Raw genomic sequence first — 18,750 nt, forward strand, 5'->3', positions numbered from 1 at the left:
AATTTATAAATGCTTTAAAATTTGGAAGAAATACAACTACAATGAAAATCTACTTTCTATGACAAATGTAATCATAACCTGCTATTATACACTAACTGTAGAAGGTTTGAATGACACAGCAGTTCATTAGCAAACCACATTGTAGCTGCTTTATATATGAGGTGGAAAATCAGAGCCATCTTATTTTGTAGAATCTTTCAACGAGAAGAACTACAAAATATATAAAAAACATATTTCTTAATTCATTCACTGAGATTTACTGAAATGAGAAAACATTTTTCAATTAAACTATAATCAGTGAAACTGAAAGAACACTGATCGGAAGTCAAACGACAAGTCTATCTTCAGAACTACTTCTATTATTAAAGTAGTGGTATATGCTCAAGCAACATGCATTCAAATTAACTTATTTATGGACCCGGATGAGTTTTTCTTTAGTGCCACATTTCTAAAATACTGAAATAATGAATACACTCACACTAATAGTAATTAACTTCCAAAATGATATTAAAATTACTTTATTTATTAAAAATGGAAAAACGTATATGAATATTTATTAGATACGATGAATAAAAACACTTTCTATGAGTAATATGAACCAAATCCCAAATAGTTATAATAAAGTTTCTTTCTGCCTCTAGATTCCTAGTTCTTAACTTTTGTAATCAAGCATCAAAAATCCTAGGAAAACTAGGGATCTTTTCTTAAATAAAATGCACAATGTTAAAATGCTGCAAATAATTTGAAGAGATTTACAATCTTCTTAAGCTTCCGTGTGCCAAGCTACCCTGTTCTGCTTTTTATTTTTCCACAATATGTTTTCCATGTAGATTCTGGTCTTTACATTGTGAATTTGCTTTATGCTTTTGATACAACAGAAGTACTCAGAATATTAGCTAGTACTAATAAAACTTTAAGAAATGTAACAAAGTAGCAACAGTAAGCATTTTATAAGGGTTCAGAATCTGTTAATTACACACACACACACACACACACACAAAGAAAACAATATATGTAAGCCAGAAATTCAAATAAAGTTGAAAAAATGTATTACTCAAGAAGCTCTTGATGTAAATTCCAAAGAGACAGTACTCAAACTCTGATCTTTTTCAAAGGTCTGAGATGGTATGACCTCATAAACTTAGCTAATAAGGTAATTCTGTGGGATGACTTCCTTAAAACTGTACATTTTATTGGAGTTCTAAAGCTCAAACACCTCATAACAGGAAGAATTTATCTCATTGAATATTAGATATCTTTAAGGTCATCATGTTTAGGCCATCTTTGGTAATACTTTTTAATCCAAGACACCGATAGTCACAATGACATAACTCTGTTCAAAAACCTAACAAACATTTACAAATTTGAATAACTTAAGACAAATACACCCCAGGTGTTCCTCTGCATTGCAAACAACCATTTGTGAGAATTGCAAAATGTGGATGAAAATTTCAAGTTGCAAAGATAACTGTGACAATGTTTGAAACATTATTTTAAAATTTAACCTTCCAATGAAATCTTTTTATATGCAAGATCTCAAATGAAAACTTGGTTTGTCTGAAGTTGGTGGGTGGTTTTTAATAAACCATTTATATGCATAACAATGCAAGTATGCCTTTAAAAAGACAGGCAACTCTTAGCAATGTGTGTTAATAAACATACAATCTGGAAGTGTAAAAGAGTATGTATTTGCCATAGAAAAAACTGGGTAGACTATCTCCCAAGGGTGGCATCTAATACATCTAATATTATGGCTTTGGCTTTTCAGGCACAGAAATCAAATTTTGTCACCACACTTAAAGACCACTCTCAAGGTTGAACTCACATTACTAAAGTTTACAAAGAGTGATCTATAAAACCAGAATGTCAGTTTATTAATTGCGAGAAAAAACTATAATGGAAACTAGAATACTCTAACTCTGAAGGACCAGTGCGTTCTCTCTCCCTGTAGACAAAATTACAGAGGAAATCACGTAACAGTCAGAAAGTTGCTTAGGGCTCATGCAGTCAGAACAAAAGGAATGGGATGAATCGATTATTTCATGGCCACAAACTAAAACAGATTGAGGTATTCCTTTCCACAGTAAGAATGATCTCTTCAGTGGGACCAGAATACTCACACTCTGCCAACTAAAACTCTCTCTTGCCTCTGTCATAAACACTGTTTGACTGTGGACAAGGAATTTACGATGAATGCATTACTCCTCTAGATAAGTTCATATATTTCTACTAGGCTACAATAAATTCCCTCTGGTCTAGAAACCATTTTGTTTTTTAAGGTGATTTTACATAACTCTGCTCTGACAGAAATATAATACATGATCTCACTGATTCAGACATCAGTCTTATTTTCAAGTTCTTAGAGCTGACCCAAGTACTACTAATAATAGCTAATATTCAGGTGATTATATATTAGACCTTATGCTAAGTGCTTTATGCATAATATCTCATTTAATCTCTGCCACACTCTATAAAGTAGGTATTAGTCTGTTTTATAAAGGAAAATGCTAAAGTCTTCAGAGAGAAATTAAATTGCCCAGGTCACACAGCTAGCAAGGGGAAAAAATGGAATTTGAATATGTCTGACTCCAGAGCTGATATTCACTGCGGTATTCTATAAAATACTTTCATCATTGCTATCCTACTTCTGGTTACTGGATTCCTTACATACATTGCATTTGAGGGGGAAAAAAACCTCTAAGTTCCTGGGAAAAAGGTGTTCAAACCATTATATTCTTTTAAAAATAACAAATGCGGGCTTCCCTGGTGGCGCAGTGGTTGAGAGTCCGCCTGACGATGCAGGGGACACAGGTTCGTGCCCCGGTCTGGGAAGATCCCATGTGCCGTGGAGCAGCTGGGCCCGTGAGCCATGGCCGCTGAGCCTACGCATCCGGAGCCTGTGCTCCGCAACGGGAGAGGCCACAACAGTGAGAGGCCCGCGTACCGCAAAAAAAAATAAAATAAAATAAAATAACAAATGCAGATCATGCTGCTGCTATTAATTTACTCATTTAACAAATATTTATTGTCTACTGTGTGCCAGCACTGTTCCAGGAGCCAGAGATACAACAGTAATAAAAGCAATGTCCCTGCTGTCTTGGAGCTTATATTTGAGGCAAAGGGAGAAGAAAAGACAAAAATAAACAAATATATCAGATGGTGTTAAGAGCTATGAAGAAATATAAAGCAGGTAAAAAAGATAGAGAATAAGGCAGAGGAAGAAGGAAGATGGTATTTTACAAAGTGAAGAAAAAAAAGTCCTCTCTGATAAGGCAACATCAGAAATGGGTGAGGAGGGGCTTCCCTGGTGGTGCAGTGGTTAAGAATCCACCTTCCACTTCAACTATGAATGTTGACTACAAACCATTGTAGTATTAACAGTACCTGCAACAGATATTTTCATATCATATTACATTTTTTGTAGATATTTCAAAATATCATTAATACTTATCACTGCTTCAAAATTACAGTAATTTTTAAACTCATCATGAGATTTGGTTTTAATGCATTAATAAACATATTTCTGTATCAAAAAAACAAACAAACAAACAAAACACAGAATCCACCTGCCAATGCAGGGGTCACGGGTTTGATCCCTGGTCCGGGAAGATCCCACACGCTGTGGAGCAACTAAGCCTGTACACCACAACTACTGAGCCTGCGCTCTAGAGCCTGTGAGCCACAACTGCTGAGCCTATGTGCCACAACTACTGAAGCCCACATGCCTAGAGCCCATGCTCCGCAACAAGAGAAACCACCTCAATGAGAAGCCTGCGCACTACAACGAAGAGTAGCCCCCGCTCGCCACAACTAGAGAAAAGCCCGCATGCAGCAACGAAGACTCAACGTGAGCAAAAATTAATTAATTAATTAAAAAAAAAGAGAAATGGGTGAGGAAGAAAGCTATATACATATGTGAGGGAAGACCATGCAAGGCGGGCAAGTGCAAAGGCCCTGAGGTAGAAGTAAGCTTGCTCAAAGAAGAGTGAGAAGGCCTGTGAGGCTAGAGCAAAGTGAACGGGAGGGAAAATGGACTATGACGGCTGAGCAAAGATTGCAGGGGCCAGATCACACAGAGCTCTGACAGGGTAGAGAGTAAAGAGACCAATTAGGAGGCTATTGTAAAAACTGGACTAGAGTGGTCACAATGAAAGCCGTTAAGAATTGGTCAGGGGCTTTCCTGGTGGTGCAGTGGTTAAGAATCCGCCTGCCAATGCAGGGGACACAGGTTCAAGCCCTGGTCCGGGAAGTTCCCACACGCTGCAGAGCAATGAAGCCCGTGCGCCACAACTACTAAGCCTGCACTCTAGAGCCCCAAAGCCACAACTACTGAGTCCTCGTGCCCCAACTACTGAATCCCGCACGCCTAGAGCCCGTGCTCCGCAACAAGAGAAGCCACCGCAATGAGAAGCCCACGCACCGCAACGAAGAGTAGCCCCTGCTCACCGCAAGTGGAGAAAGCACGCACGCAGCAAGGAAGACCCAACACAGCCAAAAATAAATAAATAAATAAATTAAAAAAAAAAAAAAGAATTGGTCAGTTTCTACATGTATTTGGAAGGTAGAATAAGATCAAAAAAGAGACTTCAATGTAGGGAACTAAGCTACTGAAACACAAAATTCCTTTGTCATTAAACAGTCTCAAGCATTCTAAAGAATAAAGCAAATACTTAAGACAACTTACTTTACTGGTCAATGTATTTATTTCCCGTTCAGCTTTATGCAATTTACTAATTAAAGTAGTGTTTTGTTCATTGCTTGATTGTAGCTCTTTTTCCAAGCGTTCAGCCTGTAGTTTAGCTGACTGTTTTTCAGCCTTTTATTAAAATAAAATATTTTAAAATTTGTTGACAATTTTTCAATTATATAAAAACAAAATAAACACTATTTAAATAAATGTAATAATCATACTACCCAAAATTATTCAAAACCTCAACAATATTAACATATACCGAAGTAACAAGAGTTTTCACAAAGCAATTGGTAGAATTCATATGCAAGATATTTGCTCCAGGAAATATGCAACAAAGTTATCTGGACAAACAACTTATCAACAGCCTCCACCAAGATAAAACCCATACACTTCTCTCATGAGAGAGAGAACCTAACACACTCACTTGATACCTATTTACTACTATTGTGGACATAATTCAAACAAGCATTTTGGTGGATTTCAAGTACACAGCAGATATGAAAAAGCATATTACAAGGTAGAGGGGAGGGCTTACATGTAGTAGTAAGAAGTGAGAACTGAAAATCTAAAATCAATGGAGATTAGAAAACAATCCCCAAGAGATTAAAAATTCAAAATCCTCGACTAATCTGGAGCTTCTGGAAGTATGGGCAAAGAACTCAATAGCTCCTGAACTCATCACATAATATTCTTAATGAAGTAAGCTGTCAAGAAAATTTCCAGTTGGTAATACTCATAGTACTCTTTAATTAGAAAGGGAAAACTAAATGCTTTTTAAAAATACTTCTATTCAAAATAGTTAAAATGAAAACATTTTGCATTTAAAGGATAAGCTTCAGTTCTGCAAGAGCTCATTTCCTATATATCTTAAATATGATAAGGAGTGTATTCAGCAAATAATTCAGAAAAAAAAAAACCCCTATTTTCCTCACATAAAAAATGATACTCTTCAGGCACAATGATAGACAAAAAAAAAAATCAAAGAAAGGCAGGCTACCTGTCATGTGTGTATTTTCATTTCATCTGACAAATGATAAAATGAAATACAGGCTCTTGTGAAAGAACCTCCCATCTTTTGTCATCATTCAACTGGTCCTGAAAATAATCACTCTAAATGACCTCAATGCAAAGTTTCACATTGAGATCACATACCATACTCAATCGCAGTCATCCCACTGTCACTGTGTAAATACGTTAAGGATAGAAGGATGGCAACATAAACACTTCATTCTGAACTGCCTCATGTCTAAGGTCCAATGATACTAACAATTTAAATTCAGGAAACCACTAAATACTGCCAGAAGCTTCATCCAAAAAATAAAAAGGTGACTTCTACTCTTCAAAACATATTAATGTACTTCTTGTACCAGTTTGCTGTCCAGAAAAAAATCACTACTTTGGATTTGGATATTGGATTTTAATTACAAACTAGGTGCACACTAATTTCCCTCCAGTTCAAATTACCTCACAACTATTCTGAAGAAAACAAAACATTTTGGACTGCTCAAAATAAAATTTTAAAAACTATCAAACTAGTATATTTGCTACACGTAAGACACTAAGGACTAGGAGGAATAAGCATTATCTCAATAAAACTGTAAAGGGGTCCAGAACATGCCACTGTGGAATAAGAATTATTTGGAGGTGAAGGCTTTTGAGAATCAACAGACACAGGACAAAGTTTTTTCCTGAACTCCTCTTATCTGTCTAAAAGTAGAGCCTCTAAAAAGAATTTAGGGCTTCCCTGGTGGCGCAGTGGTTGAGAGTCCACCTGCCGATGCGGGGGACACAGGTTCGTGCCCCGGTCTGGGAAGATCCCACATGCTGCAGAGCGGCTGGGCCCGTGAGCCATGGCCACTGAGCCTGCGCGTACGGAGCCTGTGCTCTGCAACGGGAGAGGCCACAACAGTGAGAGGCCCACGTACCGCAAAAAAAAAAAAAAAAAAAAAGAATTTAAGTGTTAGAAGTTCCCTCCGCTGGGGTTTCATAACTAGGGAAGGCCAACTTCTATCACAGAAGACAAGAAGTCAACACCAGGATAAGAAAGCACCTACACAAACAACATCACAAAATTATCATATCTGCCATTTGTTTTCCTAAGGGCCCGTTTATCTTTCCTAAAAGTCATTTCTTTTCCTATAAGTGTCCTTTCTCCCCCTCTCTTTTCCTTATTAGAATGGTATATACGCCCCAAACTACTACTGCCTCTTTGAGTCACATTTTTCTGTGAACTCCTGTTTACGTACATGAATAAAAATCTATCTTTTCTCTTGCTAATCTGTCTGTTGTCCGTTTAATTCACAACCCTTAAACTCTGAACCTAAGAGGGTAAAAGAAAAGTTTTTCCTCTCCAACGACAGAAACAAGAACTTTCATAGGAGAATACCTCTAGGAGTACCAGCTTAGCTCTGCCAGCTCTTTTCTTTCTCTAATGAACTCAGGGAAATAATTCAGTAAAGGCTTATATGCATTAGTAGCCAAGTTCAATTTTGTAACTCCGGCAAGAAGCTGTCATAATATAAGTATGGTATTTCTGTTGAAACAGGATTTACGATTTTAAGATCTTGAATCCCAGTGTAAGGAAATAACTAGAAAGAAATTGCTCTTTCTGGTTTGAGATGACTTTAGTCTTCAGAAACTCCATTTTTTTTTGAATTTTGCATATTCTACTCTGTGGCACTGTAAAAGTTAAATCATTTCAGATAGGCAACGTGACTCCCAAAGAATAAATAATCCCCTTGTAAATATGGTAGCATAGCTATTGCTTATGAATCAAGAGCTTTCTTCTTTACAAAAAGTATATATACTCTTGGGATTCCACAAATGCGTCAGCGTTAGATTGGTGAGCAGACATTTATGCCCTAAAAAATCAAAGGCTTGGGCTTCCCTGGTGGCGCAGTGGTTGAGAGTCTGCCTGCCGATGCAGGGGACACCGGTTCGTGCCCTGGTCCGGGAAGATCCCACATGCCACGGAGCGGCTGGGCCCATGAGCCATGGCTGCTGAGCCTGCGCGTCTGGAGCCTGTGCTCCGCAACGGGAGAGGCCACAACAGTGAGAGGCCCGCATACCGCAAAAAAAAAAAAAAAAAAAAATCAAAGGCTTGTCAACTGCACTTTAAAAAAAGTACGCGATAGTCTACCGGGAAGCAATTAAAACCTTATCTCCAGGGATCTGACTGTAGCCTGCATCTCAGCCAACTGCCGCACCTGAATTCTCTGGACATTTTCTACCTGAGCACCAGAATTTTCTTTTTCAGCTCTCAATTCTGCTACTTCAGCCTCTAAACCTTTTAATTTCTGACACAAATGGACTTTTTCTCGAACAAGTTGCTCCACTCGTTTGCTGTCTCTTGTGGGGTCAACACTAAGCAGCTGGTTATGTAGTTCTTCTTTATCTTTCTCCAGTCTTGCAATCTGATGACAATTTGAAAGAAAGCATACAACCTTAAATTATCGAATTTTCAGCCATGAACATGCTTTACAAGTCAGTAAATTAAAATTTAAAATTGTACAATATGAAAAAAAAAGCTCAGGTGGTAAAATGAAGTAAAAAGGAAAAAAATCCTAAAATGTCACATTCTTCATTCTGTACTTGGCATGACTCAAATGTGAGGGCAAGGACCTTGTCCTATTTTCCCTCCATCTCCCCGTGGTGCCTAGCACAGGGCTTCATCAGTTGCTGACTAAAATTCAAAATTATAAGTAATACTATAAAATAATAATTAAAAATATGTCAAGTATTTTTAAATTCATCAGAACATTATAGGGGTTTATGCAAGATCATATTGATCTTGCATAAACTGATTACTCCTAAGCTTTTCCTCATGTGACAGTAATTCTTGGGCTATATCTATACTAATAAAATCATCTATTCCAAGGCAACTTAATTTACAAAAAAAGCTGCTTGTCCATATACGTAACAACAAATGTGACTGATGAGAGCTTTCAAATAATAGCTGAGAGTTTCTTAAAGCCCTAGTTGTAGTGATGGCCTAGTTCTTAATTCTCAGATCCAAGAAAGAGCTGAAAATCATTACTCCAGGGCATGTAGACAAATCACCAAGGAACTTGTTGAACAAAAATACCAGTGGTCTTCTCATTCACGCCAACCACCACTGACAGATCTCCTGTGCCCCCAAATCAGGGGATTTCAAACTGCTTCCTAACCTCTGAGGCACTTCAGAGGCCCCTCACCTCCAGGAATGAGGGTCCAAGTAATCACAGTAAAACTCATTCTTTTGGGCTTCCCTGGTGGCGCAGTGGTTGAAAGTCTGCCTGCCGATGCAGGGGACACGGGTTCGTGCCCCGGTCTGGAAAGATCCCACATGCCGCGGAGCGGCTGGGCCCAGGAGCCATGGCCGCTGAGCCTGCGCGTCCGGAGACTGTGCTCCGCAACGGGAGAGGCCACAGCAGTGAGAGGCCCGCGTACTGCAAAAAAAAAAAAAAAAAAAAAAAAAACCCAAACCTCATTCTTTCCCTCTGCTGATCTCGCCAACTCCCTATCCCCTACTATCACCACCAACAAACCTTTGTTGTTAACCACAGCAGCTCCTCTTTTTAGTCTCTTTTTATATATGGGGTTTCTTCAGGTGATTTAACTTAAAGATTCAGTTGTTTAAAAAAAAGAAAAAAGAAAGTTAGAAGCAACGGCTATAAACAGCACCAGGGGTTGTTGTAGCCAGGAGGAGCTTAGCAGGCTCACTCTAAGCCAAAAGGACTTAAAGTAATGCTCTGCAGCCTGGGCAAAAATGGCCCAAGGGACAACTGATTGCTCACTTTGCTATAAGTGAATCTAAGAAGTGTGAGACCTCCACCCCAGGGCAGAATGTGTTCCTCATCTGTAAAATGAGAGGTTAGAATGAGGCCCTCTAAGATCCTATTCAGTTCTAACATGTAGTGATTCCAGTTAGGTTTTGGACATTAAACTGAAGCTGAATTAAAGATGTCAATGGGAAATACAGGTAGAGCTATCCACAGAAGGCAAATGCCATTTCTTACCAGAAAATAAAATTTATTATAGAAGGCAGCTGTAAAATTCAGGGTCAAGCCCTCAAAAACTCAACTAATTAGTGTCTCCTATTTTTCCTCCCATCCTTTACATAAACATTACCCCCAAGGTTTGGTCCCCAACTACCTTTTTCCCTCCATATTCTCTTTCCTTCAGCCAGGTGTGTGACTTTGTGGAAGTCACTTTTTCACTTTGGCATCAGTTAAAATGAAGGGCTGGGCTGGAAGATCTTTAAGAAACCACTTAGCTTTTGCATGAGGAAATCCAAATATTGTTCCACTGTGCTATATCAGAGGTGTGGCAGCTCATCGATATGAAACTCGGGTTCAAACAATGGTGCCCTTTACTGAGTACTTAATATGGATCAAGTGCTGAGCTAAGTGTTATATATAAAATTGCATTTAGTAACCATAATTTATCCTGTAGTCTTCATTTTACATATGGGATCAGACAGCTAATGTTCATGACCAGCATGTTTCCTATGTTATTGCTTCCTCCAGTAGTTTTAAAAGGCATCTATGTGATAGTTGAAGTGAGAGTTGAAGTGAGAGCTGAAGCTCTGGACTGAGCTAGCTAATACCAAATTCAGGATTAGATCTCACATTTATGACTCCTTAACAAGAGTTCTCTACCAAGTCACTCCTCCCAAAACTGGTAATCACTGCCTTCTAACTTCTCTATTCATTCGTTCATGCAACAAATATTTATTGACTACTTACTGCATAGGCAGCACTGCTCTAGGTATTAAGGGTACATTAGAGAACCTAGCAGATAAGCAGAGACAGCCAGCCGGCTCTCAGTATCTAACAGGATTGGTTCCAGGACCTGCTACAGATACCAAAAACCAAGGGCTCAAATCAGTCCTCTGTATGGGCGGGTTCTACATCTGCCGATTCGACCAACCATGGATTGTGTAGTTGACCCTTGAACAACATGGGTTTGAATGGTGCAGGTCCACTTATATGCAGTATTGTATGTGTATTTATTTTTTAAAATCCAGGTATAAGTGGACCCGCACCATTCAAACCCCATGTTGTTCAAGGGTCAACTACAATCATAAAACCTCTGTTCTGGAGGAGCTCATATTCAATCACTGCTATCCATCCTCTGGGTAAAGATCGTGGACACAGCCTCCGCTCTCCCCTTTTCCTCCAATCTCAGATTCACATGTCATCTCCCTTGAAGTCCTGAATTCCCTAATGACATATGATGTTCAACATCTTTTCAGGTGCTAAGTTGCCATTTGTATATCTTCTTTGGTGAGATGTTTGTTAAGGTCTTTGGCCCATTTTTTTAATCCAGTTGTTTGTTTTCTTATTGTTGAGTTTGAGTTCGTTGTATATTTTGGGTAACAGTCCTTTATCAGATATATCTTTTTCAAATATTTTCTCCCAGCCTATGGCTTCTCTTCTCATTCTCTAGAGTGTCTTTCAGGGCTTCCCTGGTGGCGCAGTGGTTGGGAGTCCGCCTGCCGATGCAGGGGACGTGGGTTCATGCCCCGGTCCGGGAGGATCCCGCATGCCGCGGAGCGGCTGGGCCCATGGGCCATGGCCACTGGGCCTGCACGTCTGGAGCCTGTGCTCCGCAGCGGGAGAGGCCACAGCAGTGAGAGGCCCGCGTAACGCAAAAAAAAAAAAAAAAAAAAAAAAATAGAGTGTCTTTCAGAGTGGAAAGTTTTTACTTCAATGAAGTCTAACTTATTATTTCTTTCATGTATCAAGTACCATATCTTGGTGGTGTATCTAAGTCATCACCAAACCCAAGGTCATCTAGGTTTTTCCCTACATTATCTTCTAGGAGTCTGATAATTTTAAGTTTTACATTTAGGTCTATAATCTATTTTGTGTTAATTTCTGGAAAGTTGTATGGTCTGTGTCTAGATCCACTTTTTTTTTTTTTGCATTTGCATGTCTAGTTGTTTTAGCATCATTTGTTGAAAAGATAATTTTTCTCTACTCTGCCTTTTCTCCTCTGTCAAAGAACAGATGATGCTATTTCTATGGGTCTATTTCTCAACTCTCTGGTCTGTTCTATTAATCCGTTTGTCTGTTCTTTTGCCAACAGCACACTGTCTTGATTACCATAGCTTTATAGTCAGTCCTTCAAGTTTGTTCTTCAATATTGTGCTGGCTATTCTGGGTCTTTTGCCGCTCTCTATAAGCTTTAGAATCAGTTTGCCAATATCCACAAAACTTGCTGGGGTTTTGATTGGGATTGTACTTAATCTACAGATTAAGCTGGGAAGCACAGACATCTTGGCAACATTAAGTCTTCCTCTCCATGAAGGTGAAATACCACTCCATTCATCCTTTGATTATGTTCATCAGATCTTCATTTAGATCTTCTACATATTTTTTTAAGTATTTCATTTGGAGGGGGTGCTAATGCAAATGATGTTTTTAATTTCAGATTCCACTTGTTGATTACTGTCATATAGGAAAGTGACTGCCATTTGTATATTAACCTTGTATCCTGCAACTCCACTGTAAAAGCTGGATTAGTTCCAGGAGTTTTTTATTGATTGTTTCAGATTTTCTGCACAATCATGTATCTATAAGCAAAGACAGCTCTATTTCTTCCTTCCAAATTTGTATGTCTTTTATTTCCTTTTCTTGTCTTATTGTATTAGCTAAGACTCCAGTACAATACTGAAAAGGAGTGGTAAGAGGGGACATCCTTGCCTTGTTCCCTGATTTTAGTGGGACAGCTTCTGGTTTCACACCACTAAGTATGACGTTAGTTGTACTTTTTTTTATAGATGTTCTTTATCAAGTTGAGGTAGCTCCCCTCTAGCCCTAGTTTGCTGACAGTTTTATCATGAATGGGTGTTGGCTTTTATCAACAACTTTTTCTGTATCTATTGATATGATGATGTGATTTTTCTTCTTTGGCCTACTGATGTGATGAATTACATTAGTTCATTTTCTAATGTTGAACCAGCTTTGAACGCCTGAAATAAATCCTACTTGTTCATGATGCATTATTATTTTTATACATTGTTGATTTCAATTTGCTAATATTTTGCTGAGGATTCTTTATTATTTTTTTATTTTATTTTACTTATTTTTGGCTGCATTGGGCCTTCGTCACCGCACACGGGCTTGCTCTAGCTGTGGTGAGTGGGGGCTACTCTTCGCTGTGGTGTGCGGGCTTCTCATTTTGGTGGTTTCTCTTGTTACGGAGCACGGGCTCCAGTAGTTGTGGCTCCCAGGCTCTAGAGCACAGGCTCAGGAGTTGTGGCACACGGGCTTAGGTGCTCCACGGCATGTGGGATCTAACGACGTGGCATCGAGCATTCTTGCATCTTTGTTCATGGGAGAGTCTGGTCTATCGTCTTCTTGTAACGTCTTTGTTTGGATTAGGTATTAGGGTAATGCTGGCTTCATGGAATGAATTAAGAAGATTCCTTCTGATTCTATCTTTTGAAAGAAATTGTAAAGACGGGGTATAATTTCTTCCTTAAATGTTTGGTAGAATACAACTATGAACCCAGTCCTTTTATCCTGGATGTCAGACATTCTGAAGTTTATTTTTATTTTATTTCATTTTAATGTTAGGTTCTTTTGTATTCCTTTAGGTACGTTTAAATCTTTGTTCTATTATTCAGTTAAGTTACTTAGGAATAGTTTGATCCTTTCAAATCTTTCTTTTACACTTGTTAGGCAGAACCAGAGTAGCCACTATTGTGGGGCTAATTTGGCCCTACTACTGAGATAAAATCCTTCTGAGTCTTCTATGCAATGCACCACGCATTAGGTGGCCTTTCCACTCTGGTGGACATAAGATGAGGCAATCTCTCAGAGCTCATTTTATTTGTTTCCTTCTTTTAGGGATCACTGCCTAGTACGTACTACCTGTTTTCTAGTGTCTGAAAACCACAGCTTCCTATATTTTGTCCCAGTTTTTAGTCAGCACCTTAAGTTAAATTCAGCCCCTAAAACTCTATGATGGCCAGAAGCAGAAACTCCCAGACTACCTAGATTTGATTCCTGGCTCTACCACCTACTAGCTGTCCAACCTTGAACCAGTCTCTCAGTGCTTCATGAGCGTTTTCTCATTTATAAAATGGGAATAATGATTATCTAATCTCTAGGGTTGTTGACAAAATTCAAAGAATTATAAAGTGCTTCTCCCAGTAAATTAAATACAAATTTGTTTTCTTTCACTTCTTCAACTTCTGTAGCTTCTCACTTACAAATATGAAATCTATTTAAAAATATCTACTATATTTATTATGAAAATTAGTACTATGATTAATGCTGTCAGGTACTAATAGTGATAATACCATTAATTTGAATATTTACTATTTGCCAGGCATTATGGTAAACATTTTGCACATGAAATTTCAAGTTCCCTGATCTTTGTTTCTAAAGTCAAGTTAGCTTACCTTTTTATATTCCTATTATTCCAAGTTTCCCCTTTTCCCCATATGTATTAGAATTGATTTTTCCTATATAAATGATGGAAAACAAAACCATTTTCTCATTTATTTACACTAAGAAGAAGGTAGCACTTAAATTATTTACAGATTTAAGTTCATATTTTAATCTAATTTTGGAAGATAACATCTCCTTTCCTTAAACTCCTTACTTTCTCCTAGTAAGAGAAAGACAGTACTAAGAACTTTCTCCCCATGACCATGTATTTGCCTCCAGACATAAATATGGAAAGATCAGACGATGGGATGCAAGAACTGTTGGGAAATGAGGTGATGTTCAGTGTCTTTAGAAGAATTCTACTCAAACTGAACAAGAGAATAGGGATAATAAACATATGCCTTTCTCAGGCCCCGAGAGGTCATGAGTGTAGTAAAAGAAAGATAACTAACTGTGACTGATAGGAAAAGCTAGGGCAGAGAGCACCTGAAAGCAGAGCAGTCAGAATGATGGTGAGATGAAGATGGGGGATGCAGGCACTGTAATGAGATATGCCCTCAAAATACTTAGAGGATCTAAGTGCAGACCTGACACTGAAAACTCTAATATGCTCAAGTAAAGGACAAGATCATATACTCAAGAAATCTGAGCACGTGGAACTTTAAATAATGATAATAGCAACTACCATTTATTGAAGGCTTACTATGTGTGGTCTAAGCACTTTACACACATTAATTTATTAAATCCTCAAAACAACTCCATGAGATAGATACTACTGACAACACCATTTTATAGATGAGGACACTGATGCACAGAGAAGTTAAGTCCGTTCCCCATGTCATGCTAAATGAACATCTAAAATGTTTAAAATTTTACAGGCAAAAAGTTAAGTTTTTGAGATATTCAAAACTGCTTTCACAGAAAAGTTTAATGAGTAAAATTTCACAAAGCCCTTCTTAAAAGTTTGCTAAAATCAATTCCAGAGAATTCCAACTGTGAAGTAATTTAATTTTAATTTGGGAGACTTTTATCTATTGTAATGTATCAATAGTTCAGAGTAATCTGAGAAGGATGTAAGTTAGAGAACTTGGAATATTTCAGATAACGGAACCCACCGGGACCTAAAGCAGCACTCCAGATAGAACTTCAAAACCTATCAGAACAAAAAAGAAGTGTTTTGAGAGATTTCATGATGTCTACCGACATACATGTCAGGATAAGGACCCAAAGAAGGAGTGCATTATCAAGTTCTGTGCTACCAGTGCTATAATGAAAAAACAGCATGTGGTAACAGGGACCCAAAGAAGTTCTCCTTCTTTGCCATAGGAAATTTGGCTTCTCACCAGCCCCATACAAGCCAAGGTAGAGCTCAGCCAGTTTGGAAAGCATGATGGAATAATCTCGGAGACCTGTCACTATGTACTGTGTCACTGACAGGTCTTCATATGATGCAGTGCTCACTGCCCTCTCTCAAGATCTTAGTATCTCCACTGGATTACTCTTTCACTCATTCAGGCTACATTACAATCACCTGTACCTAAAACTCTTTGTATTGCTCTTCATTACTATTTGCAGAATAATATAAAATCAGAGTCCTAATAAAATATAAACACACTAGTACCACTTCCAAATAACAACTATATATGTAACTTCAGAATTTCATCTGTATACAGTCAAATGCACTGAGAAATCACGCCATTATCTTTTTCATAAAGATATCTTCTTTCATATACTTTTTAAACTTCAAAATATCATGAGGGACATGTGAATTCCTAGAGTGCTCCTCAGGAAAACACTGACAAAATCTTCCTCAAGTATTCCCCTATGAAACAAAACACTAAAGAATATTCAGTTATTTCTTTTATCTGTAGAAGTGAAAATGTACAGTATTGTGTGATTCCTTAATTAATGCAAGAAAATCCAATTATTTTTAGTACACCAAGCTAATATATTTTATACCAGTTAAAATTGTAAAGTTGATAGATGGCAAGAGTAGGCTTTACTTTGAAGTTTTACTGCTGTTTTGTGTCCACATCATCTCACTAGTTTTTACTTTAATTGTAAAGAGAAACTGGAGTGTAAAGATAAGTGATGGAATGAAAGCAGACACCCAATTATCCACTAATTAATATTACTCCTGCATAATCAACTAGGAAGTAGAAAGGAGAAAACTTCAGTCTTTTTTTTTCCCCCACAACTCACACACACACTGTATTTTATTTTTACAAGAGATAAGCTGACACCAAGCATTGTAAATGGATGACCACAACAAAAGCAACGATGACTGCAATTATCAAACATGAAACACACTCAAACGAGAACTTCAGTCTTATTAGAAAGTTTTACTTTTCTAGCCTTTACTAATCATAGCTTCTTAGCTAGCCGTTTATCTCCAGATTTCTAAGAATGTCATAAGACATTCCAATTAGAAAATTATTTAAGATGCCACTGGCACCTTAAAATTTTTAATGAATATCATTTGGTCTTTCATGGGTGAAAAATAGAATAGGCATCAGGTTTCAGATGCAGGTTTCATTCTTTAAAAACACAATAAAACTAGAAACTACAGAATACAAATAATCATTACCAGATAAACATCAACATTAGACTTTAAAAGCAAAGTATAAAATAAAGCATCACTATCTTCAGCCTCAGTAGTTACTCTTCAATATACTAAACCTACATTTTAGGTTGGAAATCTTTTTATCATTCTTTTTTTTCCACAGGAAAATTTTTATATGTAGTTCCTTTAAGTCTATCATAATTACAGACTCAAAATCTTTCAAAATCTTACATAATATAAATCAATTGATCTCTCTACAATATTACAGTGGTTAGATGGCCCCTAATTAGCATGGCAACCTCAAATCATTAATAATTTGAAACTTAAAACTCTGGGTAGGAGTTGGGGTACCTGAGCTCTACTGTTAACTTGGCTGCTGAGTTTCTGTAAGACTTTGGGCAAGTCACTTATCTCGTGCTTCAGTGTCGCCATTTAAAATGGAGAAAATAAGACGGTCCTGCTCCATATCACTGACCATAATAGACATGAGATCATATGTAAAAAAAAATAAATAATTTTTTAATGAAAAAGACTATAATTATTTATAGTTTTTTTGTACCAAATTCTTAATGGACTCAAATGATCCAAAGCTCATTCAACTTCTTACTTTTCAAACAATCATGGAGGAATTTGCTCACTGATAAGAAGAAATCAGTCTGATCCAATTAGTAATTGGTAAAGGAAGGAGAATATATTTTAGCTCTTAATTCCAAATAAAGTCAATGCAATAAATGTATTATGAAGATGTGTTTGTACATAGAATGCTTCATGTAAGTACGGACAACAAGCTATTTTTTAATAAATTCAACTAGCATTAGATTTCTTATTTGAATATAGCAACATAAAACTGATATTTCTCTCTTTCCATCCTGAAAAATCACCTAAAAGCAACATGAAGAATAAGAGACACAAACCTCGTTTTTGGCAAAATTAGGAGACAAACGACAAAATGAGAAGAGAGGCTGCCAAACTTAATAGATAGAGAATAGGGGTATAGGCTATAGGCATCAGAGACAGAACGTTGCAGTTGTAGATGCCAGAAAGAACGAAGTGATGGTGATGGGCACACCCTAATGTATAAACCCCTTGTTTGTATCAGTGGAAACAAGGAGCATGGGCTGACACCCAGAGCTCTCCTGAACATGGTCTGATTCCAATAAGTAGAGGGGGACAGTGCTAAATAAGCAATCACACAGACAAACTGTATTTGCAAAGAGAAGTCTGTCTCTGCTATCTATCTCCACTGACTGGGGCAAAATAAATTTTCTTCATCTTTTCCTCTTTTAACAGTCCAAAAAGAACATTCACCAGAAAAATGTTGCTATAGAGCAGATGAAAATCATGACAAATACTTAACCATTAATTAATAAAACAATTATGCAATCAACTTTAGGTTGAGATTCACAAAAAATATAAAATCATAAAATTTTATTGACTAGCAGGATAAAGACTAAACTAGTATAATCAGTCACTCACCTCTGATTCATATTTTATTTTTTCTTCTTCTAAAATACGTGCACATTCTTCTTTCTGGTGTTCAAATTCTGATTTGAGAAATGTATGCTCATAGCGAAGTTTATTATATTCAGCTCTATACTTTTCTACTTCCTAAATTAAAAGAAGATTGTAATTTATCACAAATTTATAAATGAAATTTGTACTCACTTCAAAAATCACCTTTTCAAAAATTTTAAATTGTTTTATACTAAGAGCCATTCTAAAAGTAAAAAATTAAGCTTAACAGAAGTATAAACAAATCTTGGAAAAGTTCTCATGACAAGAATGCTACAAACAGAACTAGCACACTCCTGAAAAGGTATCAGTAAAACAAATTACCCTTCAATTAATCTTATTTCCTCACTGACTCTAATAATAAAAATGTATTAGCATGTCAAAACTTTTGACCTCTGGGCTTAATAAAATAATATTTAAAAATGTAGCACACCTTTCAAAATAGATTTTTAAAATTCTGTAATAAAATATAAAATACCCCCTTAGAAGTCAAAAAGGATGAATTCTAAGTAGGTAAATGATTATTTGAATGTTTAGTACAGTAACTCAAGGTTCAGTCAAATATTACAATGATAGTCCAATTCAACACACTAGTCTGA

The 18,750-nt window shown here is 37.1% G+C and overlaps 1 protein-coding gene across 1 annotated transcript in view; it reads right to left on the bottom strand.

The window, feature by feature from the left end:
- CEP83 (centrosomal protein 83) overlaps window positions 1-18,750 on the bottom strand; it is a 112,012-nt gene that overhangs the window by 30,293 nt on the left and 62,969 nt on the right. Inside the window, exons 6-8 of the mRNA XM_049695042.1 lie at window positions 18,116-18,247; window positions 7,857-8,106; window positions 4,685-4,818 (exon numbers count right to left, since the gene is read on the bottom strand). Coding sequence (XP_049550999.1) covers window positions 4,685-4,818; window positions 7,857-8,106; window positions 18,116-18,247 — 516 coding nt within the window. The remainder of the gene's footprint in view (window positions 1-4,684; window positions 4,819-7,856; window positions 8,107-18,115; window positions 18,248-18,750) is intronic.

The sequence above is a fragment of the Orcinus orca genome, chromosome 11, assembly GCF_937001465.1.
Source record: "Orcinus orca chromosome 11, mOrcOrc1.1, whole genome shotgun sequence".
In the NCBI taxonomy this organism is placed as follows: domain Eukaryota; kingdom Metazoa; phylum Chordata; class Mammalia; order Artiodactyla; family Delphinidae; genus Orcinus; species Orcinus orca.